Raw genomic sequence first — 27,435 nt, forward strand, 5'->3', positions numbered from 1 at the left:
GAATTCTCTGATCCCTGTACTGCAGCATGCAGGTCAAAATGGTGGCCTGAGCTAAGCTATCCACCCATGCAAAGGTCCCCCCTGACTCTCCATAATAGGGGCACATCTACCAGAGTTCCTTTCTTCTGTTGTCTTTATGAATGTAACCTAATTTTTTTTTTATTGTTTTATCTATCAATCCTCAGATCTTGGGTAGCCCACTGCAGCTGTCAGGCAGCTCCTGCACATTGGCAGTAGGCTGTTCTTCCCTTGGTAAAACTTTCTGACGTCTCCAGGGCGAGACCCAGAGGGTTGTATCTGAGAGACTCCAATAACATCTTTGATAGACTTGTCCTGCATTGTGTTGTCTTCATTCACGTATGTTTTGAGGGAAAAAGGGCCTGGCGTTAGGAAGCACACGCAGATTCATCTCAGGCAAAAAGCAGTAGACGGTTGAGCTTTTTCAGTTCTCTTCACATCTGGGGACAGGGAGAGGAACAAGCCTCCATGTATCACCAGATATCCTGTGCCCTGGATCCTATTTTGGTGAATGCATCCGTAGCCGTTGCTGGACCCCATCCTGTGCTTTGGTTATTTCACATCGCCTTTAGCAGCTGGGCACTTCACGTGGTACCTGGGTGCATAACCTAAGGCATAGTTTCACCAGAAGAGAAAGAGTTATCTGTACAGTCTGGTACACCAGACAGGAACATAAGGAGGTTTTGTGTTTAAAAAGGACCAAGTTGAAAGCAAAATGGCTAATGTAAGTGTGCTCAATTCTTTGGCCCAGCGTCTGTATTTACTGTAATCTTAAGCTTTACAGTAGACTCTGATTGTTAGTATTTGCCAAACCACACTTTGCATAGCAGAGTTGATAAGGTAGCCTGTAAGGTAAAATAAATCTCTGTATGACCTAATTAATGAAGGTTAATTCATTTATGAATTACATGTTATAACAAATTTATGAAGAAGTCTGATTATCAGTTATTTCAGTACTTTAAAATTAGCTAATATCCATTTAATTAATTGGAAGGAGGGGCTACAATAGACTGCTTGAATTTCATATAGCTAATTGTAGTGTAGACCAGAAAGGAATAGGGGTTGAGGTGGATAAATCACTAGAAAGTATTGCCTGAACATCAGCTTAGCGTGTGGCTAAGCTGTGATAAATGCTGTTTACTTGAATTTCTCTCTTTTTTTTTTCTTTTTTTCTTTTTTTTTTGTAAATATCTTATTCTTCTAAATCATGTGATGTTGTTATTGGATTCTCAGATCAGAAAGTTTGAAGTTGACATAAAAAGGTCTTAACTTTCAGCTGGAGGCCTTTCTGAGTGGTAACATGATGATCGTAGATTATTTTTGAGTGTTATAAAATAGACATTTAATGAAGGTTGAAGTACAAAGTTCAGGGTAAGGTGGTCTGTGTTCTCTTCTATTTCTGCAGCAGACCATATGATCTTAGAAGTCAAGTGACTGCCTTATGATCTCAGGCTGTAAAGGGAGTACAGTGCTTCCCAGAGTGAATGTAGCAGCTTCTAAAACAAAATGTTGTAGCAATAATAAATAGAATGGCATTGAATGCTAAGTATTAACATACTGTATATAATGCTGTTTAGGTGCAGCATGCCATGGAGATCTCACAGAGAAGCTGAAGCTGCTGTATAAAATGCATGTTTTGCCCGGTAAGTAAATGATGTTAGAATAGCTGTCATCTTATTGAGAACAGAAATTTGGAGCAGAGTTGTTTATGACTAGGTTTCCCAATTAAGAATTAATTTCTGGGAATTACTGTAGCTGTTTAGGCAGCAGTAAAATAAGAGACCTTCTACCATAACCAGACACGGATTTGGAAAGTCTGAAAGCACCCATCCAGCCCTCTATTGCTCCAGCCACTAACAGGCCCTTTATACGTCTCTTGCCTGTTTAGCTCGGGTTGGTGACTTCCTCCATGCATAACAAATACAGCGTTCTTCAGCATTTGTTACTGTAACAGACTTTATTTAACAGTGAAGCTAGCTTAAAATGTTCCTGGGTGCCCTGGCTACTCGTTTCTGTCCCCAGGCTTTCTTCTCGGTTTCCCCTCTGGGCTGATACGCCTGTTTGGAGAGGGAAGCTCCAGATCATTTCATAGATGTGTTTTCCAGGGAGCTGTACAAACTGTTGGACTCAGCTTAGTGAGAAAGGCAGTTTAGGGTGGAGAGGGAATGGAAACGTCTCAAAACAGTTTTGCCTCTGAAGAAAATGATATCCTGGAACTATATCCTCTCTGGCTTGTCACACGTGTGCCATAAAGAGCCTATTGCTGTCCTCACTGAATCTGCGATTTAAGGATGTTGCAACTATTTGGGTAGTTTAATTCTTGTGCACATTTACATCCTCTGGTAAAGATCTCTAAAAGCTTTGAGAGGACATTCACCTTCATGTGCTTTGAACATGTGCCCCTGATTGCTCCCAGCTGGCTTTGCTGGAGATAGGCTTGAGTGAGTCACTAATTTAACTGGAAAAAAAATACAATTTTATTGAGCTATAACAGAAGACATCCATTTTTAAGATCGCAGCTTCTGGTATTCAGGGACTAGTAAGCTCATAGCAAATCATGACAGACTGTCTCCAGCTAGGAAAGGGTTCATACCTTGCTTAGGACACGCTGAGCTGCATGGAAGAAAGTAATGGAAGCAGGTGTGGGAAGATGGGCAAGCTGGCCTCTGAAGGCAAACAGCTACTTGTTTGTTAGACAGTATTGGCTATCGGGGAGGAGGCAGTACAGGTCCAGTTGTTCATCTCCTGTGAACTGAAAAGAGATGATCCCTAACCCATCACAATCTCACACTTTTACTGCTAGAAACTGACGTTCTAAGTGAATCAATTGAAATGTGTTCTAGTTTTTAATTAAAGGGTGGAACTGTTAATGAAGTAATTTTATTATATTGCTTAGATCCATCCCCTGAGCAAGAAGAGCCAGACTCTGCTTTTGAAGCTACTCAGTACTTTTTTGAAGACATCACACCAGAATGTACACACGGTAGGCATCTTTTGTCTCAGGCATGAAAAGATGAGGTAATACATTTTAAACATCATGTCATTTTAGGAAGCTACATTTTTATTAGATTGAACTTTGTAAGTGAAGTATTCTCTGTAAAAAGAACAACATGGTCTTTGTAGATACCTTGATATCCTTAGCGGTGCAGGTGTGTGTACACTAAGAACTCCCCTGGATTGCGCATTGCACAAGTACCCTCAGAATAATGTCATCAGCATGTTGCAATAGAAGTAATTTTGTGATAAGTGCAGCATATATGCCTTGATGGAGAATGAGAATAAATATATTTGCTTTCCAGATATACTTGGATCGGAACTTAAAATATTCTAAAAAATGGAAGCCAAAAGATACATCAAAATGTAGTTCAGCAGTTTGAAATCTTTTTGTGCCCTAATGAGAACCTGGGTCTCATTGCTGTTGTCTTAAATTGCATTCTCTTTCTGGAGATATTTGATATTACGTTTCTCTCTGATTCAAGAAAAATATCACCCATCCTTTAGATTACAGGGGGAAGGAAGGTTGTAAACTAGAGATGGCAATTTTGAGTCCTGATAGACAAAAGAAGATGCACTAATATAATCGCCAAACATATATCATGCTAGAAGCTGTTTGTGTTGTGGTGACACAGGCTAATCATTGCACTACACAAACCAACCCTAATATGGTCCCTGTCTTAATATTTATATTACTAATCATATGGAATTTGTCAGCAGATTTAAGAATAAGCAAAAGTCCTCATTTAGTCCTATCCTTTTTACTCAGCATTTTCTGCAGCGTCAACATTTTCTTTATTTTGCACTGTACACATGAAAACTATGTATGTATCTAAAACCACACTGATCTCTCTCTCCCCCTGCCCCTCCACTTCCTAGTTGTTGGCCTAGACAGCAGGAACAAACAAGGAGTAGATGATGGGTTTGTTACAGTGAGTCTGAAAACAGACAAAGGTATGCATGGCGTCTCCATTTGAATTACATCTTTCATTTCTTGTAAAGATGCTGCTTTTGAAAATGGAAAAAAAAAAGTATTAACGTAAGGTTTCTTCATGGACTTTTCCTGCATCTCTGGGTAATTTGTTTGCAACAGGCAAGAAGAGCTCACAAGAGAATCGAAATTATCTGAGAATGTGGAACCAAGAGAATAAATCCAAAGCAAAAAACACAAAGGACTTGCCCAAACTGAATCAGGTACTTCTGATGACACTTATTTTTCATTAACTTTAAACTTTCTTCACATACCTATAAATATTCAATACATCAACACTGAATAAAGGTTTTATTTTGAGGCAGATACTTTTACTGGAGCACTAGTCAGCTGACTACAGAAGTTAGTTGTTTTCAACATACTGTAACTGGCGTTAGCTCCCAAAACGTACTAAAAATAAGATACACACATTAGGAATGACAACATTATTTTGATCTCTAGACAAAGGGTGATAGACACTGAATATCACCAGTTAGCTCACAATGTCTGATACACATTACCTGAAAGAAGCATTTTATGTTTTGTGATTTATACTGTCGGTCTCATTCCCCTTAGAGCCATAGCTGCTGAGGAGGAGACCCATTGGGACAGCTGTTTCCTCCAGAGCGTATAGGGAAGGTTTATTCCCTGGAGAACAATGCTTCTTACTTAAGGCAGCCCTAAGTAAATATCCTTCCTATTTAATTTGTGAGTTTTGAATTGCATCCAACTAAGTTACCACTGTCAATTAAAAGAGTGCTGCAGGTCTCTTATTTCATTTTTCATTACTTCTCATCAGTTTTATCGGACCCCTAGTTACACTGAGCATCGTTCCTACAAGAAAATCCACCAAAATGAATGCCAAGTGTCTCGCTGCTCACCCTCTGTTGCCCTCCTGTGGCTGCAGAGAAATAAATTTGTCATATGTTGGAGGAAACATCCAGCAGTTTGTTCTAAATAGCTTTGAGAGAGGCAACACATCTGGCTGCCTAGTCATAGAAAATGCTTTCTGGACTGCACCTAGATTATATCCAGTTTCAGTTTAATCGCATAAACTGTTGCATCATACCTCCATTCCAGACTTTTTAAACTGATTTGGTAGATCTCAGTCTGATTTGTTTCTCACTCTCTCATTCATGTTTCCTCCCTCTGTGTTTAGGGGCAATTCATTGAACTGTGCAAGACAATGTACAATATGTTTAGTGAAGACCCCAATGAACAAGATCTGTACCATGCGACCGCTGCTGTGACAAGCTTGCTTTTGGAGATAGGCGAGGTTGGTAAGCTCTTCAGTGTGCAGCCCACGAAAGAGACAGACAGCAGCAGTAACAATTGCAGCAAAACTATTCAGAGCGAGCTGTTTCAGAAGAAGGAGCACCAGCAGTACCCCCTTGAGCAGCACAAGCCGTTCCAAAGCAGCCTCATCACCAACGATGAGGAGGCTGTTTGCAGTGACAGCACCCTGGGCATGCAGATGGAAGACATTAAGCTCGAAGACTCTTCTCCCAGGGACAACGGAGCCGGTTCTTCCATGCTCATTTCCGATGACGATACAAAAGATGACAGTTCGATGTCCTCCTACTCAGTACTGAGTGCAGGTTCACATGAAGAAGAGAAGCTGCACTGCGAGGACATCGGTGAAGACACCGTTTTGGTACGGAGCAACCACACCACTTCTCTTCGCAGAAGCACGAGCATTGACAGAGACTGGGCCATTACCTTTGAACAATTTTTAGCCTCCCTCTTGACTGAGCCAGCGCTGGTTAGGTACTTCGACAAGCCTGTGTCCATGATGGCCAGGATTACTAATGCTAAAAACGTAAGGATGATGGGTAAACCAATAACTTCAGCCAGTGACTATGAAATCTCTACTATGTCGGGATAAAAGGCAGTCGGGTTTTTTTATTTATTTTTTTTATTCCGTATTTATTAGTACCTGGCACAGGCCCTGGTATTTTCAAAACATGATTGTTTTCACTAATGTGAAAATGTTGGGGTGCAAACTTAACTATCTTGAAGTATAATCACTCTTTCTGTGGGAAATGTTACACAAATGCAAATTTTATTCAAAATACTGAAAAAAAAATAACAGTTGTCAGTGAAGTGTGTGTATTATTAACCTTGCTGTCAATATAAAATGGTAAAGATTAGTTCTTAATCTCTAAATGTAAACTTAATGCCAATATTTATGTGCATTTTTAAAATAGACATATATAGAGATCTGATTCTTGGGGGGAAAAAAATGAACAAAACAGGAAGTACCTAAAATTTAAAGGGACACTCCCAACCTGAATAGGACCGCAGGTGAAATTAAGTTCCAGGCAACATCCCTGAAGGATAATTTTATTTCATAGATTTTTTTTTTTCCCCCAAAGAGGATAAAGTGTTTTAATATATGATTCAGTTTTATTTTTCTGAATCTATGAAAGATCAATTCAGTGACACCTGCCTGGCTCCTAACTTCCTCTGTCTGAGACTGGTATGCTCAGATAAAAGCGAGAAGTCCACCTCAAGCCGAGCTGGCACAGGAGGCGTATGCGGTTAGATGTGATGATTTCTGCTCCGACAGAAGGCAGAGCCCATTTGCCTTTCCCTGGCTTTTGCCTTTCCTCTGGCTGCGCCAAACCCAGCAGAGAGAAAAGCCCTTTCCCAGCTGCGGCCACCAAGGAAAGGTCTCCACCATGACCCTGCCTGGAACTGTGTTCCCAACCAGTGGACTTGGAAGCTTTGCTGATCTGCTCCAAAGACAGCATATGCAGGTCCCAGAACAGATTGGTAGAATCTCTTTTTAAAAATTGAAAGCTGTTTTTAAAAGTTAAAAAAAAAAATATATATATATATATACACTTCTAAGGCTGGATTTACAGCATATATAGCTTAGCTCTTAAAACTAACCTTTACCACCAACCTATTATATCCTTGTTAGATTAAGAAAATAAAAATCTGTATTGCATAAGTCTTCATTTACAACAGTGTAAAGTAGCAGTAATGAAAAAAATCTGCAAGATAATGTAACTGAATGTTTAAGTCTTACTGAGAACACTGTCACTTTATATAAAATGAATAGTATCCTGTATCAGCTTACTGAATAATATGTTAAAATGAAAACTGGAGCACCTGCACTTTGAATCCTTGCTTCTTTTATACAGATATTCAGGATTTTTTTTTTTAAATTTTGTTAGCTGTTTTTTAATTGATATTTGTTCGGTTCAGGATCATGCCTACATGCCTAATCTTTATTTGCTGTTTTGAGAATATTTTCTGTAGAATACTGTTGATTTTTTTTTATACTCCTGTATATTGCATTCATGTAACTTGCAGATTTTTTAGCAGAAGCTATGTTTAATTCTTTTGTTTTAAAAGAATGCTTTTAAACTGTCAGATGATGTGGTTTTTAACCACAAATAGGTAATGTGAACAAATAAAGTACACTCTGCACAGATTTGATTTTTAACTATTAAAGTCATGCTAGAGGGAAAAGTAGGTGATTGTGTTTTATTACATAGACAAATTACTTTGGATCTTCAACACCAGGTTTCAGAACAAAACCATTTGTTGTTTCCAGGCCTGGTTTTGTTTAACACTCAGACATGTTTAATTCCAGCTGCAACAAGCAACCCACACGAGCTTCTCTCACGCTACCCCATTTCATTAAATCATGTTCCCTTTTATGCTCACGTTTGGTGACAACAGTTGTTACAACTTTTTAAGACCCCCAGATATTTTATGACCCGTCTATGCTTTGCTCGGTGGGCATGCTTTTAAGGCTTTAAATATTAGAATGTGAGCTGAGATGCCAGCCTCAAAACCACGGCAGTGACAGGACAGACATAGATGTGCTGTATTCAGGGAATTATATTTTTGAAACTTACCATCTATTTGTGTGTATATAAAGTTAATTTGCAAAACATGGCTGTTAATTTCTTAGCACCCCTCATATATCCCTTGTCTCAGTTTACTGATGACTTTTTTTTTCTTTTGTTGAGAGTAGAGTTCTCTCCTTTATAATTTAGCCATATGTAGGCTACATATAGCGCTATGAAAAAGCAGTATAGTCTTTCTGCAGATGAGTCTATGCAGATCAGTTCACATATGTATCAAATAATGATACTCATTTGAAGCCATAATCACCATTTTGAAGGACATGACTTTGTTTTACCTTAAGATGCCACGGCCAGAGCAGGGTGCTTTATTGTAATGCCTGGCAGCTAAGTAAGTCATCACAGAAGTCTTCAACTCTAAGGTTTAACATCCTTAAGCAGACTGTTGACCTCTTTTAAGTTTGCAGATCCCTAAAATACTTCTCTTTTAGGTGTCTGCCATGGTAAAATGCATTTAAGCCTATCAGCAGCCTTCCACACACCCTAGAAATGCACAGACCACAGATGAAGACGGTTTCTTTATCTTAAAAGGGCTTGCTGGCTTTGCTCCACACCCCACCCGCAGGGCTGTGGGTACAAGGTATCACGAAAATGACTTTGCTGTTACAACTCCTGTAACAAGAAGAGGCATCCACAAGTGGATCCCTGGTGTAACAGGAGCCGTTGTACAAGGCAACTGCTGTTTGTTTTGCCCCAGTAGCCTTCCCGATCACATCAACAAAGCTCCTAAGTGTAGGCCAGGTCATCTTTAAGAATAGATTTGCTATAGGTAGCAGCCAGGTGAGCTAATTTTCTCCAGAGTTTTTTTGGGTGAGGCTGCTCACCTGATTAGGGCCACACCAAATGGCCACCTGGCAGTCGCCTGTTTGACGATAAGATCTGCTGTGACCTGTTCTTCGGTAGCTGAGTGGGAGTTGATGAGAGGAAAGCTACAGAAGAGTTCAACTGACCAGCAGGGAGTGATGCAAAACCTTTGAGAAAACGTGAGTGAATGTTTTTTAAAAAGTCTCCTCTGTGTTTGTAGGCATGCTATGCAAGCAAGTTGGTATGGGTTTGGAAGTGCTTATGTCTTGTGCTTTGTATGCTTTGTGATAGAGTCTCTTTAATCTGTGAGCTGTAGAGTTGTTTAGTTTAGTTAGGGCTGTTAGTCTCCCAGCTGGAGGAAAAAAAAGGAAGTTCTTTTTGGAGCTGAAATCTGTGACCGGACACTGACATGTACTGCTTTTCTAGCTTGGTAGGAGCCTGGGGGCAGCAGAGTGCTGCCTGTCTGCCAGGGACAGACAGCAGATGATGGAGGAGTGGGAGGTTATTTTATAGAGATTTCTCTATTTAAAACCAAAAAGCTATAAAGAAACATTCTTCTTGAGTTTTCTTCCAATCTGTCTTTCAATTTATTCAGATGCTATTGGTATATGTAACTTCAGTGGTACTTATTTCCTTCTTACAGCTCCTGAATTCTAAGTGCTAGAGCCAAGGGCTGTGTTTGAGATTTGTGAAGGTTTGTGTTACATGATTTTTGGGCAAGCAGACAGAAAGCTTGTTATGAGATGTACTAAACCTACTGAAAAATAGACATCAAAACTGTTGTAAAGAGAAGAGCACCTTAGGGGTTCTTCTCCAGTGATGCTGGAGCTTCTGTTATAGTAGATGTCATATGTCCAGTGTTGTGTCATTAATTAAGATGGCAGAGGCTGGTATGGTATATATGGTGTGGTATGTAAGGGGACTGTGGGAGAGGAAGGGACTGGCCTTAAAGCAGCTATTCAAGCAAAGAGATGGTGCTTTTGCTTGGAAAGCTGTGCAGCCAGCTCTGGTTCCTCAGCTGGGTGCTCTCCGACCTTCTGGATCCCTCCTGTTGCAGGGTCTTTGTTACTAATCTTTAATTTCACAGTAGCATTTTGAAACTGTGATAATTGGGTCTCTCGACAGTAAGCGTTGATACAGAAACCAACAAGAAACTAAAAAATACTTGATGCTCTTGTAAGAAAGTTGTCCTAGTTGGGCTTAGACCAAAACATCTGGGAAAATGAGACAATCCTGAGGAGCAGCATACAGGTTGGTAGGTTAGCTCAGCATATGGTGGAGCGTGCCTTAGTGTCCTGGCCTTTTGCGTAGCTAGAGCACAAGGTTCCAGCACCTGGGGTCTTCCTTCAGACCCTGGCATGTGGGAGAAGGTTGGTCTGTGACTAGAGCTCACCAGTTTAGATAGCGCACTGAGCATAATATTATAGCAAGAATGAAAGTGAAGCGGTTGCATCTATTAGCATTATCCTCTGGTTGGAAGAAAACATTGCTTTTATGCTATTTCTTTCCACTAGAAGAGAGTCCTGAGTCAAATGTTATGTACTTCAAGCAGCGATTGTGACTTTTAATGTTTATTTAAATCGCTGATTTATGCAGTAGTGAAAATATAAATTAACCTGACAGCAAATAATTAGACCAAAACTGTGACAGTGAACATTACACTGGAATATGGCTAATAATAGAAATGTGTGAGACACGCAGATATTGGCAGCGTCACTGTGTCAGAGGGTGTCAGTGCTGGGAATACAAGGGATGAAATACAGGAAGTTAGTCCTAACTGCAGGGCAAGATGCTCCCAGTAAACGGTGGCAGATAATGTCTCAAAGCATGTCACATCAGAAGATGGTTTAACTCTGGTTCTTCTCTTTCTGTGGTACTCAATATCTCAATTTAAACTTCCTGAATAGCTGCTTCCTTGTCCCATTTTCTAAAATAACTGGTATTTGCATAACTGGCCAACTTGACACTTGGGGTTTGGAGGAGTGGGATGTTTCTGTAGTGCAGGGCCTGTTCTATGCTTCTAAAGAAATAAAAATTGTTGCAGGTGAGATCTTGTAGTTCTCATGTAGTGGCACTTTGGTATGTTAATAGAAGCGTTTGGTCTCCAAAATTCAGGAGTGGAAACAAAGGCTACCTGAGAAATACAAATAGAACTGAAAAACCAAGTAAATTATTTAACATAGCTTGCATCGAGATGAAGGCATGGTGGAAGATACAGAGCTAAAAGTATTTTCTTGGTTAAAAAAAAAAAAAAAAGGCATTAAAACATATCAGAGTTTCTCTTTCTTTCTCCAGAGCTCTTTTCCAACTCCCAACTTTGTTTCTGGAGTTTTGCTCTCCTGAACAAAAATACTTGTACTTCAAGTTAACTCCATGAGTTAACTTCCAGGTTCTTCAAACAAAATTTTTGTTGGTTTTTGGGGGGTTTTGCTTGGATTTGACTGGTTTCCGGTTTGGTTGAGCTTTTTTGTTGGGTTGGTTTCTCTGGGATTTTAAAGTTTAAAACAGAGCTTCTTTTAAAGTGAGAATTTCAAGAGCAACTGAAATAAAGCAGTAACAAATCTTTACTGCTTGCAGCAGAGTATGGCAGCCTATCTGTGTGATCTTCCCTTACATTCTATAATCAAAACTCTGGTCCATCACTGAAGCGAGCGATGCAGTGCTCTTGCTAAAGAAAGTCTGCAAAACTACCCTCTACCTCCTTCCAGCCCAATGTGCTTTTCATACACACTGTATATCAAGAAAGCGAGGTCTACCTTCTGTGGTATGGACCAAAAGAACTCGAAAAAAGGGATGCCACCACCTTCCACGTTGGGTGTAGAGCAAAGTGAGAGGACAGCTGGAGAAGCCCCTCAGCTGGCAGAGCAGGAAGCCTTTCCTTGGACTGTGCAATGAGCTGTAGCTGCAGTTTCAGTTAGGAGGAACGGGTTGACAAAGGTTGGGGGAGTTAGGGAGTGTTAAAGGCCACAAATTCATAATGTGTGTCGATCTCGGACTTTCCCGTTGCACAACTTCCTGTTACAACAGAAGTAAAGTTTCAGGTGGATTTGCATTTAAGCATGTTCTTCTATGGTATCAGGCTAATCTTAAGTTAAAACCACACTTTTTCTATGGATCTCACAGATTTCAATCTTGTACCTTTCTTCTGGTGTTAGTTAAGGTACATATCTTGGATGAAGATTTAAAAACTAGAAAACGCGTGTGAGCCAGCTAGCCTCTGTGTCAGCTGTTGTAGTGTTTTCCAATTCCGCTTCTATACACACAGCAAATCTGGGCTACAGCGTTATTTCCTAATAATGCCTTTCCGAGGCACAACACAAGCCCCGTACAAGAACCACAGAGACCTCTAAACAAGTTTTTGGAGCTGGAGTGGGGGAGGGCAGGGGGGGAAACAACCACCAAAACAAAAAAGCAGATAGGATAAAGCTTTCTCTCATATCATGGTGCATGTGCATAAACTGAGAGCATGGCTATCTGGAAATTGTTACTTTTTCTAGCAGGCCGTAACACACTAATGTTGACAACATTTTGGAATTACTCGTTCTTTATTAGCTACCATTGTAAACACCTCTTTCTATTACACAGACATCACAGTTTACATTATTGCTTTTATATTGTGGTAAACAGAAATTTCTATTAGTATGCAGCTATCTAAGCACAGTGTGATAAGAAGAAACTGCCCACAAGCTGTCTTGGGCTGGTTTTGTTGGGTTGGTTTTTTTTTTCTTACCTAGAGAAAGACACTATATAGACTGGCACAAGAAACATTAGTCCAAAGATTGATCACCATGGTACTACAGCAACACAAGACAAGTTTGACAGAAACAAACACCAGGTTACATCTTTACCACGTGTTCACAAGCAGTATTTTCAAGAATACTGAGTGCTGAACTCCCACCTAACTAAATACAAACATTTTCATCATGACAATTCTTGAAGCAAGACTAACCAATATTATTTTTTTTTTGGTAAAATGTTTGTTATTTAAACTAGGATGGAAAATGAATGCTCGGGGCTTTGTGTCTGTGCTTTTTTTTTTTGTTTGTTTGCATTTCTTTTGTTTTTCAGAGACTGAAAATCCAAAACTATTTATCCGAGGTGCTTAAATTGGCCCCTTTTCCCATTGTCCTTTAGGACAAAATGCCCTATTCTTTACAGGGCTGTATCGAATGACAGAAGCACAACCAGTTTAAAAACACTATCAGTTTCTTCCTTCCTAAGTAGCACTGTCTTCAAATCACTTTCCAATCCAGTTGGTTACTTATGAAGCAATGTCTTTAGTTATTGAAAGACTAGATTTTACTTTTGCTTGTGGTAAACTACTTCTCTTCAGATTAATTTGTTCATGGAGTGGCACCATGTTTCAAGCAAACACTAAACAACAGAAGTGGAGGTAGTTTGTTAAGCGGTTGCTACAGGAACAACAACAAATTTAGAGAACCACCTTGTTGTCTTCAGTTTCAGGGTTTTTTTCTAAAATTACTATTGCATATAAGCTTTCACATAGTGAATGCTTTAAAGAGGCAGCAAGTTAGAAAACTAACAGTACTTGCAAATTCTAATGAGATAATACATATTTTAAAACATGACAGTTAATAAATAATGAGAGAACTTACCAAGGTTTAAGAGCTCTTAGATTAAACCATGAGCAACAAATTCTGATGTTAAACAAACTGATTACATCAGCTTGCAGAAAGGTGCCCTACCTCCATTTTGAATCTTCCATAACCTTAGGATTGTCACCCTACAACAGTTAGTATAAAATACCACTGACTAGTAAAACATTGTTCTTCCCTAAATACAGTTTTACCTTTTTCCATGTATTTTCTAGCTACCACCATAACACAATTAGCTTACCACTGGTGCAAAACAAGGACACCCAGTACTAGTCTACATACAGTGAGTGACTCTGAGGCAGGACTGGGCTACTTGATAGTACAAAACTACATGCAAATTCTAACCGGTTACTGGGAAGGTGTATTGGAGCCTAACATAAACATTCACCTTAATTACTACATGCAAACTTACGAATTCCCGTATACCTCACTCATCTGATGATGGTTTACTTTTTTCCTTGTATACTGCCACAGTTTATGCCCAGCTCACACTTTGACTTTAAAAAAAAAAAAAAAGGTAATGAAGATGCATCTCACATTGGGCTCAATCTACATTCTACACTAAAATGTCTCAGGTGTGTGACAGGAAATCTGAAACTTGATGGTTGGGCTTTAAAAGCCCCAGCAGTAGTTCAATCTCAGTCTCTAGCAAACATAGAGCCAGCCGAGTGAAAGTTTCAAGGCTGGAAAGAAGAGGGTGTAGATTATTTTTGCAATAACAATAAAAAAAAAAAAGTTGCAGACTCTAGCACAGGGGCTGCTTTAGAGAGATGGCTCAAGTAATTTTGTTACTTGCTAGCAAGCAGTAGATGAAAATAAAGAATTGAATCTTCTTCCCTGCTGCTGCTAAACGTATCGGGGTCACTTCTGAAATTCAAGAAGTCCGTCTCACATTGCTTGCAAAGGAGATCTACAAGCAACAGCAAAAATTATTAATGAAGGAAGACAAACATGACAGAAGCAGGGGCGAGAAATAACAGACAACCAACCTCTCAGCCACTGGGAGAGAGTCCACTTTCCACTTCCCCAGATTTTAGGAATGTCCAGTATCTACAGGGGTCAGAGAAACAGAGCTCCACCGCAGGACCTGAGTCCCAGAACACTCTCCACAGGATCTCTGCTTTTTCAGTGGTGAGAACTACATGACCCAAGTACCCGGGAGCAGCAAATAGCAGGCTTCCTGTGGTCAGCTGCGTATCTAACCTGGTCAGTTTAGCTGTTCAGCTTACAAGCCACAGCATAACTGTAAACACTCTCCCTATGAGCATCTTCACATTACTTTTTTTTTTTTTTGTAGAGTAGCATCAACCCAACACAGATGAGATGAACCTTTCTCTGCCCTGCACACGTTAAGAATTGTTTAACTCTCATCTATACCTAAGGTATCGTAAAAACAAAAACAGAACTGTGTTATCTCCTACATCTATACTGTCTACCCTGATCAGGAGCTTTCCCACAATTAAGAGATCACCAACATTTAAGCAACTGGGTGGATACAGTGCAAGAAGTCACTAGTTACACAATACAGACTCAGAATTACCGAGGTGGGAAGGCACCTCGGGAGATCACCTAGTCCAACCCCCTGCCCAAAGCAGGGCCACCTAAAGCAGGCTGCTTAGGACCATGGCCAGTTGGGGTTTGATTATCTCCAAGGAGACATAGTATTACATATTACAATAATGCATTTAATACTTATGTAGTGTAACATCACAAATTACAAAAAGGGAGTTGTCTTTTTTTCTTCTTGTGTTCAATACTTGTATTCTTCAGGAATTTCTTCATGATTAGTCATTGACTAGAAATTAACTAATTTACCTGAGATGACTTAAAAAAAAAAAGGCATGAAAGCCACCGTGTGCTATTTAGGTATATACCGAAAGAGTCTTTCCCAAGTAACTCAAGCTTCTAAGGCTACGATCTGGTTACCGAATCAAAATAAAACACTGATTGAATAAAGCAGAAGGCACTTATTTAATAGTAGGTTTTAGAAAATTAAGTGATGGTTATACCAAATCTGTTTAAAGTTGCTTTAAGCAATAATTAGTCACAATATAGATATGAAGTCCTATTGACTAGATTGTCTGAGGATGCTAAGATTAAGGAACACATTGCAGTTGCATCCCTTCCATGGAAAATACATCTTTGTTAGAGACTTGTACTCAGGTGTGAATTTGTTTTCACAAAATAGGGACTGCAGCTGCAATAAAGTTTTTTAATGAGTGAACTTTATAAAAGGACTAAACTAACTCTCTTGTACATCCCACTGAGAACACCCCATTAGCTGCTAAAAGAAAGGGCTGACAACAGATACAAAGTCAAGCAGCCTGAGCAGCTGAAGTCAGATTAGAAAGGACTGAAAATTTTTACAGGAGAAATATTTTCAGAAGGACTAGCTTTAGTCTGAGGACCTGATCCTCACAATAATGATTTGTAGTGGTGGTTCTTTGTTTGCAAACTAAGCTTTTTTCCAAGCATAGGAATTTGCTGGTACAAATCCATAGATAAAAAATACCCCCAACTTCCTTAGCCAGAAGTAATTTCTAGTAAGTACGTCAGTATGTTGATAGATTAAGCCTCTTCTCCAAAATCATAAGTGACTAATACACCCCCTTCGTGGACCTCTCCGTTAGACAGAAAGTTAACATTGATGAGTGAATGATCAACTAAATGTACAGAACAAGAACGCAAAAAGTCTAAAACCAGAGTAATTTCAACTAAAAGAACTTCTTAAAAGACAATTAACAGTCAAACCTATTCATGGAAAACATGATGCGGCATAAATACCTGCTTCATGTTCCTGCACCAAGAAGTAGGAAAGAAATGGTGAAAGTGAGTGATCCAGAGGCTCTTGAGATTTCTGGGTGGTTTTTGTGTTGGTTTGTTGGTTGTTTTTTCTTTTTTTGTTTTTTTCTTAAAAAAGCAGTCCTTTGGAGAATAGCATATAAAGACCTGTAAACAGAGGTTGATTGTCCAAGCTTTCTTAACTGAATTTTGATTTTTTTTAAAATGTAAAAAAAAAAAAAAAAAGTTCTATTGTTAAACAGTTTTTGGTGAAACATGCAAAACTTCCATCCAAATGCATAATTCCATTTTTGATGCAGAACCTCATAGACTGCAGAGGAGTTAAGGTTTCTTTGTCTTTTGTAAGGTTAGTATCACATCACAATCCAGTAGAAGTCCCTTAATTTTTTCATGGAATTTCTCTCTGTACTGGTTGAAGTGCATAATGCTTTCTGGTTCTTCTTCAAACCAGAACTTGTCAAACTCATAAACCAGATAACCTGTGAAGAAAATAAAATATAGATCTGCAAAAATGACCTACACAATTTTTGGACTTGATCTAGCTAGACCTAGATTGATCTTTAGACCCTATTCAATCCCTTAAAACAGGACCCATCCTGGTCAACAGCAAGCTTTTGGACACTGTACTAATGAATAAAAAATAATCTGCAAATACCAAGTTTTCAGACTGCAGTGTCTAATATATAGAAAACCACCCAAATTTATCCCTTAAATGTACATTTCTGCAGCATCAGGTGCATTTCCAACATCTGATCCAGAAGATAAACAGCTTGCTCTGGCTTATGAGAACAGAGTGGAAACGCACTCCAAAAACCCTAAACTCTATGTTGTAGGCCTCCCCCCGGTAGTCTGTACTAAAGAAGCTACAGATACTTACAGTAAAACTGATGGAAGTGCTCCATCTGCGGCAATCCAGAGACCACATTGTACAGATGAGACTTTAAAGCACCATTCTTAAGTAAACTGTATGCCATTTCTGTCAGATTGATTCCAACTATTGCATAAGAGTATCTGCAACACCAATCATAGGTCATGTTTTACCTTATGGATCAAAGGACTTAAAAGCTTCCCTGAAACAGTCACTTTTTCATATGACACCTGTTGACAAGCTGACTCCAGCCTGCAGGCCACTCTTCCCATTCCCTGGTGCATCCAACTGTGTAAGAGTGATTTAAAAATGCTAGTTTCCTATGTGATAGTATGGCAAATGCCTCCTTGAGGCAATATGTGATGCTAAGGCTAATTAACATAGACCTCAATTTCTGCATTTGAAGTCATTAAATCTGCTGGAATATTAAAAATTGGATATCAAAAACATTGTTATGATATAAACGGAATGGCCATCTCGACCTGTTCTTCAAGCTGAAAAAAAAATAAATCTGTTTTTCTGTTGCATGGTATAGAAAGCACCACAATGAAATTCTTAAAGGACTGTTAAGTGTTTCTGGGGGAAGGGAAAAAAAAGGATTAATTCATGTCAATTATATGAGAGTACTTAATTGATCTAAATGTCTTGGATATCCTATTCATGCCCTAGTTGCACAAGGTACTATTATTTACAATTGAAGTCATGAAAGCCTCCTGTTCTTGGTAGGTGATTAACTGGGGACTAGATGGATCAGATGATATACACAGGTTTACCAGCTTTCCTCTTCATCTGGCTGGTTTTAGAGCATATTTCCCTGTCAAATGAGCTAAATATTTTAATATGCAGAGTTTTCAAAAATGAAGTTAAAGTTAACAACAACAAAATATCTATTTGTATATACTTATTACAGAACAGAAACCTAGCCAAAAAAAAAGGGATCTTAAGAGATCTATACCATCCCAACACAGGATCAGTAAGAAGGTGAAAAATACATATTCATTTCTAAATCTAATCTAAACCTATTACAAATAAAGCTAACTATGATGTTAGGTGTTCACTGTGTTAACCAAAGCCAATATTTTGCAACATTTTTATCCCAACAAGTCTATTCTGGGGAAAAAAAAAAAAAAAAAGCTGCACACGGTTCCCAGCCTGAAATTGATTTCTGTGTTGTTTCTCACACCTTTCTACTTTGGCTCTTTTTTTCATCCGTTAACGGAAAAAAAAACCCACAGATATTTTCCTCTCTATTTTCAGGACACATACTTGGCAGTCTTCACATGAGCTCTTACACAGAACAAGCCAGAAAAAGGTCATATAGTGACTTACCCCAGCTTTGGGTGGTTTGAATGAGAAAGGATCTGGCGAGCTTCATCGGTGTAATGCTTACTAAAATACCTGTCAGTGTAAAACAGGATCTTTCATTAACTTTTTAAGTTTACATTAAAAAAAAGTGATCAACATCAAAATGTGTTCACCTTTAAACTAACACTGAATACTACTCTGTACTGAAAAATGGCACAAAATGAAAACCAAGGAAAAGGTAGCAAATTAAGTTATATTCAGCATGAACTAATACAGTAAAAAAAATCACTGTGATCTGAACATCAAATATGATGTTCACCCAAGTCCACAAACTAGCTTAACAAAGTTATGCAAACTTGCCTATTTTTCATTACAGTAATTAATTCAGGAATTTTAAAAGCTTTTGACAAGTTACTTTCTAAGTTATAACCTATCAAATCTATCGTACAACAAAAAAGTAAAGTGTCTTGGGTAACTTTCTGTTCCTCCTCTCGCTTGTTGGGCTCTACCCAACCACTCATTTACAGATGTGCAGCCACTAGAAATGTTGACTTATTTAGAAAATACTGTTTTTCACTGTACAGAATCCGCCATTTCTATTTGCTTCTATTTGGTCTTTATTAGAAATAGCACTAACTAGATAAAATACGTAGATATTGAAAGTAAGTTACAACGGAAATGAAATACATCTTTTTCACTTACACCAGATTCACTAACCCCAGCAGGCCCATTCCTCTGAAGTCTGTTTTGGGATCATCACCTTGGAAGCCAATGTCACACCACTGCTTGGTGATTCTGGCCTTCAGATTCTCATGAGGCATCAGCAAATTCCAAAGCTGCACAAATATGCTTCCATGTTATGCACAGCTGCTAAAGTATTCCACGTCACATCATTCAGAACGCTTGCTGCTGTACATTAGAAACCATTCCCCAAGGAACAGGATACAATCTGCGTGCTGTTCTTTTCTGTTAGCGGCAATCTGGAGTCACACTACAATGGCTTATTTCAGCAATTATGAAAATTATTACATTTACCATTAAATGTGTTAATTTCCCTTCACGGACAAAGCCAGTGTATCAATATTAAAGAAACAAAGACTTGTTTCACTTCAGAAAATAATTTATGCATCATTTTCTGATAGGACAGCTACAAACTGAAATACAAATTCTCGATGAATGCTTAACGCATCAATGTTGGGATCTGCATAGCAAGTTGAGACAATTATGAAATGCTGAGAAAATGACATGCTAATATATTTGCACAGCAGAAGCTATTTAAAAAAGCCTCAAGCAGTGTTATATTATTTGCTTGCTATTCTTTACTGTTACCTAAAATACATTACTGATAGTTTTTAATCTTCCAGCATTAAACTATCCTCTTTGACACTGACCAGGTTGCAGTAATAAGAAAACACATAGTGTCTTCTTTACTTACTAATTATTGGTTTACAAAGTTAGATATGTGCATAAGGTTAAATATCTTTTTAATTATAACCTGTTGCAAAATTATTTTGATACTAATGTGTTGTTATGTCTGATTTCACACAAAATAATCCCAGTGCAAGTAACTAGTTTACTAATATGTTTTGCTTTGATGTTATATTTTAATGTGTTAAGCAGTTCACAAGTAGAAAAGAAGCTTAAATAGGCTAGCTGGTAAGAATACTACCAGTAAATTCAGTTTATTCAAGCTGTTGGACTTGGAGGGGAAAAAACAAACAAACAGCTTTTGTATTTAAAAGATTATTTTCACCTCAATTAACCGTTCCTCATGTTCTTCATTATCTGAATCATATGGGACCTTCCTCAGATTTTCCACATTTGAATAAAGTTTTTTATAACCTGATATCTGCAGTAACGATATATGCAGATTGGTCTTAAACCTGAAATAATAACAAAACACCACTCAGAAGCTATTAAAAGAGGCACAGTTAGCCATAAATTCTTGCTTGAACTACCAGAGAAGACCTTTCTTATGTCAATGCAATGCAAACAATAGAAGTAGGAAGTGCTTTATGTTTATCTTTCAAACCACAGCATACTGGTTAAGTATACTGCTATATGGATCTTATTTCTACTTAAAAAAACCTCTAGCCAATTCCAGTGCTGCACAGACAGGCTCTATTCGCTTAAATTATGGAAGAAAAAAACCAAACTTGGCTGAAATCTGTGATGACACAAGAAAACTCCATGTATCATCCTGACCTCTGTACCTTCACCTACCCCCAAACTTTCTGCAAGTCTTAGAGTGAAACTTTATAGCTTCAAAGAAGCATTTCATTGAACTATAAAATTTTGACTATTCACAATTTTTTCTCTCAGTTGCTCATAATTACTGACACAGATGAATGCAAACATGAATCAGGCATTACTATACTCTCTTAAATATATCTAAGCAATTACATAGTTCATGTAATCAACCTATGCAATAATCATATTACTTAGAAATACGGAGTAACAGAAGGGACTTGCAAGATAGAGATGCAATTATCCCAAATACATGTCAATTAAAACTCTGCAATTTATTTTCTAGAACTGAAGAGGACATAACCATACCTCATTTTCTAATTTCATTCTAAAGATGTGTCAATGGACTAAATATTGTATCAGATTAAGCAACCGGAAGAACATGCCAAGAAGTTAGAATTATCTGCCATGAAAAGCTTAAGTTTGGGCTGCAAACATACCCTGTATCCTTCTGTTCAATTTTCTTTTCTTTCATTACATCTCTGACGCACTTCTCCACTTCAGTTTCCTCAACATCTACAGCATTTCTTAAAACCTAGAAGTTAACACAGTAAAAGTCTTCATGAGTAATGCAGAAATCTATCATCTACTTTGTTCTTATTTCTCAGCTTCTGTATACCTGTCATGTCTGTATTCTTTACTATAAAAGGAGAACAGTCAATTTATTGCAAATGTTTACAATAAATGGGCTCAAACTGCATATAAAGTATCTACAATAATTACATAAACGCATAATTTGTAACTTTGTCAGACTGTAAACAACGTTTACACAGGAGTCCCATAAAGAATAAATAAAAAACTGGAGAGTTGCTTAGTCTAGGTTCTTGTTTGCTTTCAAATGCTGAACTGAAACGTGTTCTTCCTAATCACAGAATCATAGAATGGTTTGGGTTGGAAGGGACCTTAAAGATCCATTTGAAACAAACACAGCTATGGAGAAGCAAAAGTAATAAAACTTCAATAAGGAAATAATGCTTCAGAATTAAGAGACAGTGAACTAACAAAGTTGAGGTTTCAATGCTGGGGTGAAATGAATTTAATGTAAGACACTGCTATTCTGCAGTCTTTCTTCTAGAGTAAAGGGCAAACACTAGTAATGGTAACTATACGCTGCCCACCTAAAATCACTGCACAACAATTTAACTTTGTCTTCTAAACTTATGGTCACAATGCATTCTTTAATACAATTCATGCTAACAGCAAAGCAGCTTCATTTCAGTAAAGGAAAAGGTTAACTCTTAAAACTGAACATTAATATATTTGATAGAATCGTTTAAGAGATGCTAGAAGACCCACTCATACTGTGCTCTACTGCAACAAAGATGCTTGTGGCAGTTACTAATTCTCTCTCAACATCATATTGCAGCGATCAGCTAGAAAAAGGGAGAACACAGTCACCTCACTGTCTAAAGAGGAAAAGTTTTGTTCAAGATCTACACGTTTGAGGGTTTAAATTGTTAGCTTATGTCTAACTGCTACAGACCAACTGGAATGAGCTTGTCAGTTAAACGTCTACCTCCAAAGTTGCATTACATTTTTTCAACAATTCCAGACACTATTTTATACACTGCATTTAATTGCTTTATCTGTATCATTTATCTATATCACACTTCCAGTTTCTACAGAAACAGCAAGAGACTCTTGTGACAGACAGAACTGAGCCTCTCCAACAACAGCAGCTCTGTATAATGACTTCTCTGACTTGCTGCTAATGGAAACAAAGATTTGAAGGGACATGGGGTTATTTTTGAGAAACCCTAGCATACAGAACCCAAAATGCTGTTCTCTCCTCTCTGCCTTTTATTCCTCTGCTTTCCTCCACCCTCAAAAAGTAAGCGCATGTGTTCTTCTCTGGGATCTGTCTCTGAAAGAAGGTTTTATTACAGTTTAATCTCTAGTATCTTTTACCTTATTCTTTGATGATTCCAGTGAATGTTCTGCAACAGAAAAAGAGTAAATGTCACAGCTAAATTGAACTGAAATGTTTTAAATAATTGACAATAGGCGTTCTTGTGACATGCAGGTATTATGAAATCTTGCATCCCTTTTATAAACGTAATTAATCAAAAATTACTCAAAATCAACAGGCATCAGGTAACAAAGTCTTAATTGACAATTTTTTGTATAATCCTCGAGTACAATGCTGAAAATACTCAGATTTTTTTAAAACATTGATCAATTACATATACAAATTCGAAAAGGTGTCAAGACAAAAATATGATTCTTGATATTTTTCCATTCTTAGACATGTTTTTGTATTTATTACTGATGAATAAGGAAGCAAAGTCGCTTCCTCAAGCTATGGTTAAAATGGAAAGCACTATAAGCAGTTTCTTAAATTACTATTTTAGACCAGAATTCTGCATCAAGCAGAACTGTGCATTTAATCACTCTCCCTCCCCCCAATAATGCGTTCATGTCTGTTCTGTGTGGCTTTTTTAGTAACAGGAAGGTAAAAACATACACAAAGCAGTAGTGGGAAGACTCTGGGGGAAAAACAGATGATTTCTGATTCACTTTTTGAAGCTACCTGGAATTACCTTTGCAAGCAGGCAAGGAAACTAGATCTGGCATTCCGATTTAGAATTCTCATAAAATAGCCAGGAAGAGGGGCAGGTGAAAGCATGACCTAGGGGCTGCGCACCGCTGTCGGGCCAGGTACTGGTTTCCAACGATTGCTTTTCACGACGTTGCTAAAGATGTAAGCCAGTCCCCCAGGGGAAGGTTTAGCATTCTTCATTACCTATGCTCAGCGTCCGCTGCGCCCCTGCCTTCGAGCCGTCAAAGATACGCTGCAGTTCGCATTTCTGAGTCAGCAGCCTCAAGATCCACTTCAGCCAAAACCGAAAATAGTTGCTGTACAGGAACCCCCAGAAGTACACCAACATCTTCTGCGTGAAGAAAGCCCCGCGCTAGCAGGAGCGGCGCGGCGGCGGCAGCCCCCTGCGTGACCGGCCTCCCCGCCCCGATCCCGCCGGCACCGCTCCTGAGGGCGGCTCCCCTCACCCGGCCCCACCACCACCCACCCCAGGCCGGGTCCCCCTCAGCCCCGCGCCCCCCTCAGGAGCCGTTAACGGTCAGCGCCCCCGCGAGACCGGGCAGCCGTTGGGCTGCGGCCGGTACGCCCCCCCAGTGCGTGTCCCCGCACACCGCGGTGAGGGGAGCGGACACCTGCCCCGGCAGCGCCGAGCGCGGCCGCTCCGCGCCCACCGTGGCAGCAACCTAGCGACGCCCAGCCGCCCCCCGCATCTTCCCGCCGGAAGCCGCCTTCCCCGACCTGGAAGTGATCGCGGCGGACTAGACGGAAGTGCTGGTTGGGAGGAGTCTTTCACTGTCCCGGTGGCTGTTACCGGCCGCTCCGGGGTGGACGAGCGCTCCCCTTTCCCTGGCTGTCACGACGTGGCTGCCCGCCCCGCTGGGAGCCGGAGGGAGGCCCGGGCAGGGCAGCCGCTGGCGGGTGTAGCTGCCTTCCCTCTGCAAGCGCCATTCCCGGGCGAGGGGCGATGGGAGAGCCGGCAGCCAAGCGCTGGCTTGCGCCGGTGCCTTGCAAAATACAGTCGGGGATCGCTTGTGCTCGTTTTAAGTGTGTACTTGCAGACTTGTTGCTTGCCTCCGCTGTAGCTGAAGGCAACGCTAATCCGAAAAAACGTTCTGAATTTAGTTGGGCTAGATGCTTTTAAAGAGGGGTGTTTGCCATGGATCCTGGTTTGCCATTGCTGAACGGAGGTTCAGCCCAAGGGTTTGGTTTAGTTCGGTCAGTACTTCCATTGTATTGTAATTAACGATTATTTCAGTAAACATGGGCTGAACAGTTCCATTGAGGACAGCGGAAGGAATTCCTATTCCTCTAAATTGTATGCAAAATTTGGAGGGTGGAAAGGGAGCTGACAGACTTGCTTGACCGCATTCTGGTACATTTTTTAATGTGAGGAAATTGAAGTACCTTTTGCACAGAATCAAAAGCCACACAGCAGGTCTGGTGGCCTGTGACCCACAGAGGTGGGTCAGAGGGTGGACCAACACATTTAGCACCCTCCCTGTGGATTTTTAGGCTTGTAGGGGTGCAGAGTTTCATGTGGGGAAACCACTGATGTGTGAACTTCCATTGTTAGCAGATCTGATTCCTACTTTTAAAAACTATGAGGAGAGATGGTGCACGTTAAGAGGCAGCAGGTGATAATTTTTTTCAGTGTAACTTCTTAAGTGAGTAATCTGACTTAATTGGAATGCTACTGGAAAAAAAACAAACCAATATTTCTTTCTATTAAAAAGTAATCTTACTTGGTGACAGGATGGCATGATGGTTCAGTCACATTACCTACATAGAAGTCAGTCCGAGGTAGCCAAAAACCAGAAAATACCTTGGAAAAATATCAAAGATCCAGTGCCTAGAAACTGATAAAAGAAACTGGAAGAAAGACATTTGTCTGCGTTGCAGGACTTGGGTAAGCTACAGCTCCCACCCAGCCTGTATGGGAAACAACTCTTGAGCAAATAATCCACATCAGGGGGGAAAAAAAAAAAAAGATTGCGCTACACCTCCCATCTGAGGAGTTGGCAGAGCACTGCTGCTGCGGTATTTAAACAAAGCTAGGCTGAAAGTCTGTCGTTGGGAGATTCTTGGCTACAGCAGCAGTGAGGTGTTAGTTTGATGTTGGGAAGGCGGAGGAGTTGTAACAACATGAAGAAATGGAAGGGTGGTCAGGTCCTTCTTAGTCTTTCTGCCTGCGTGTGCATTGCTCTGAGATGGTTCATTAGGAGCATGAGCTAGTGGAATTAACTTAGAAGTCCAGCAGGTACACCCATAAAGTGTGGGTCTGTGCAAACATCGAGAGAAGTTTGTAGCTGATGAGACTTTTGTTGATGTACACCAAAATAAAACCTTCCTATTGCTTCAAGAGTTTCACTTTCCATTGTGTCTTTTTATTCATTAAATCACTTCATATCGATATGAATATTTTTTTCTGTTATTTATCCTTCAATAGAAGTTCCTTTTTGTATGAATTGTTAAGAACCAAAGCAACTTCTACTATGGGTTTGGGAATTTGTTCCACTTCCTATTTTGGTTTATGACAATCTTAAACTTTACCATAACAATAAATACGCACAGGGCAGGATTGTTGTTTTCTCAGTCAGTTCTCTGCTTCCAGTCTCCAGGACTGATGTGTAGAGCATCCGGTGTTGACAGTACATGGCAACATACTTCTCTGTGTTATAATTAGACTTGTTGAGGTAAGCTTGAAAATTTTTAAGGTCTTGGTTTAAAGCACTTCTGAAATGTGAGGGTTTAAAAGATGCAAGTTTTAATTAGCCTGTACTCTTTTTTGTTCATACAATGTTTCTTTACTTAAATCTGTATTTTAAAGTAAATTCTGCAACCAGTTACATTATTAAAGCATACATAATTTTGACATTTTTTCCCACAGCTTTCTATAACTTGTTAGTAAAAAGGTATAGAGCTTATCTACTGTAAATAAGGCAAGAGATAAAGGTGATTATATCAAACTCAGTAATTTCAGGTGTGTTAATTTCTCCTTAGGTTCCAAATTTGATCATCTTTTTCAATGTATAACAAGCAAGTGTAAACACTTGACTTAAAGCCTCATCGGGTTCTTTACAGAACCAAGTGATCCAGCAGTGAGCGTGTTTGATTTTACACAGACGTTAGTACTTCAATCATGCAAGATGCTTCTGTATCATTGTGTTTGGTCAATTCATAAATTATATTAGGAGAGTCAAAAATATAAAGTAGTAGCTTAAGAATGAAAATGTTCCAGCTTCCTCTTTGTGTGTTCAGTAGTTGCCTTCCAGTATTGCCTTCAGAGAGATTTTGGTTGAAGGAAAGATAATGACCTACTGTTTACTTTTTTAAATCGCATTTCTCACGTGATAGCAGGGCAAATAAAAGCCGACTTTAACAAGCAATATCAGTTGGATCTCTACGCAGTCAGAAAACTTTCCATGGCAGCGACTATTACCTATTGTTACTGGTAGTTATTCTTTGTCTACCCTTGTAGATGAAGGACAGCTGCAACCCACATGCAAAATAAACCATTACTTGCTTCACCCATGGGCCTGTATTTTGTCAAATATTTATTTTAATCTTTCTTATCTCTAATCTTGCTTGCACACAGATGTGTGAAAATGGTATTGAAAATGTGAGACAATCATCTTAGCAAGAGAAGACATTCAGTTACCAAGCACGAGGACAAGCCTAGAAACTCTTTCTTGCAGGTAAGCCGCCTTGATGGAACTAGTCCATTGAATGACTTGCCTAGTGAAGTATTTGAGGTTACTCAGCAACATGTTCTATGCAGTATTTTTAAAGATGATCGGTTTGCCAAAAATGCAGGAAGTCTGCCACTGGGAGGTAAAACTGGTCTGAAACATTTAAACCCTCCCCAGAAAGCCCTGCACATCTTATTCCAGTTGTACATAGTCCTTGAGCATATGAAATAACTTATGAAGAGATATTAGAAAAGCATGAAGCAAGAGGGCCTATCTGCAAGTAGGTCCCAAGGCAGTGGAGGTTCATGACATTTTCAGTGATTATTTTGATGGGTTTTTTTGAGGAACAGTTCTTGCACTAAGCTCATTGTAAGCTAATGTGCTAGTCTAAGAAGTCAGCATTAAGTAAATGATCACTACAACTCATCATGGCTGAGTAACTGCATCTGCATGAGAGTCAGCCTTAATAAATAACATCTAATGCATTCAAGTGGCAGTCTCCACAGATGTTCCCTGTACAGTGTGTAGGTTTGTTATTAGTTTCTGGAAATACGTGATGGGTTTGTGGGGTTTTTTTCTTACTGGCTCTGAAAATAAGCTAAAATTAGGTATGTGTTAGATTTCTGTTATTCTTATCTTCAGTAGCCCTCCTGCTTGACCACATCATTTACATGTTCACTTTGGCTTTGCAACAGATAAAAC

At 39.3% G+C, this 27,435-nt stretch overlaps 2 protein-coding genes across 6 annotated transcripts in view; one reads left to right on the forward strand and one right to left on the reverse strand.

Annotated features, from left to right (window-relative positions):
* The window catches only part of TBC1D9 (TBC1 domain family member 9), a 49,598-nt gene extending 42,143 nt beyond the window's left edge, over positions 1-7,455 (forward strand). The window contains exons 17-21 of one of the 2 annotated variants that reach the window (XM_054824640.1): positions 1,596-1,661; positions 2,915-3,001; positions 3,892-3,966; positions 4,106-4,206; positions 5,142-7,455. In XM_054824640.1, coding sequence (XP_054680615.1) covers positions 1,596-1,661; positions 2,915-3,001; positions 3,892-3,966; positions 4,106-4,206; positions 5,142-5,867 — 1,055 coding nt within the window. In that variant the 3' untranslated portion in view covers positions 5,868-7,455. The remainder of the gene's footprint in view (positions 1-1,595; positions 1,662-2,914; positions 3,002-3,891; positions 3,967-4,105; positions 4,207-5,141) is intronic. The other variant, XM_054824641.1, reaches the window with a different exon arrangement.
* A 4,738-nt stretch (positions 7,456-12,193) lies between these two features.
* Positions 12,194-23,783, reverse strand: ELMOD2 (ELMO domain containing 2). 4 transcript variants are annotated; one of them, XM_054824896.1, is made up of 9 exons: positions 23,716-23,783; positions 23,249-23,396; positions 22,414-22,442; positions 20,946-21,040; positions 20,012-20,141; positions 18,961-19,094; positions 18,283-18,351; positions 16,963-17,096; positions 12,194-16,564 (listed from the first exon to the last, which is right to left on the reverse strand). In XM_054824896.1, the coding sequence occupies exons 2-9, from the start codon at positions 23,391-23,393 to the stop codon at positions 16,407-16,409; spliced, it is 894 nt and encodes a 297-aa protein (XP_054680871.1). In that variant the 5' UTR covers positions 23,394-23,396; positions 23,716-23,783; the 3' UTR covers positions 12,194-16,406. The 4 variants fall into 4 exon arrangements, with proteins under 4 accessions (XP_054680871.1, XP_054680872.1, XP_054680873.1 ...); XM_054824897.1 differs by having other exon boundaries at positions 23,677-23,773; XM_054824898.1 differs by having other exon boundaries at positions 23,728-23,772.
* Positions 23,784-27,435: the final 3,652 nt, after the last annotated feature.

This window comes from Grus americana, chromosome 4 (assembly GCF_028858705.1).
Source record: "Grus americana isolate bGruAme1 chromosome 4, bGruAme1.mat, whole genome shotgun sequence".
In the NCBI taxonomy this organism is placed as follows: domain Eukaryota; kingdom Metazoa; phylum Chordata; class Aves; order Gruiformes; family Gruidae; genus Grus; species Grus americana.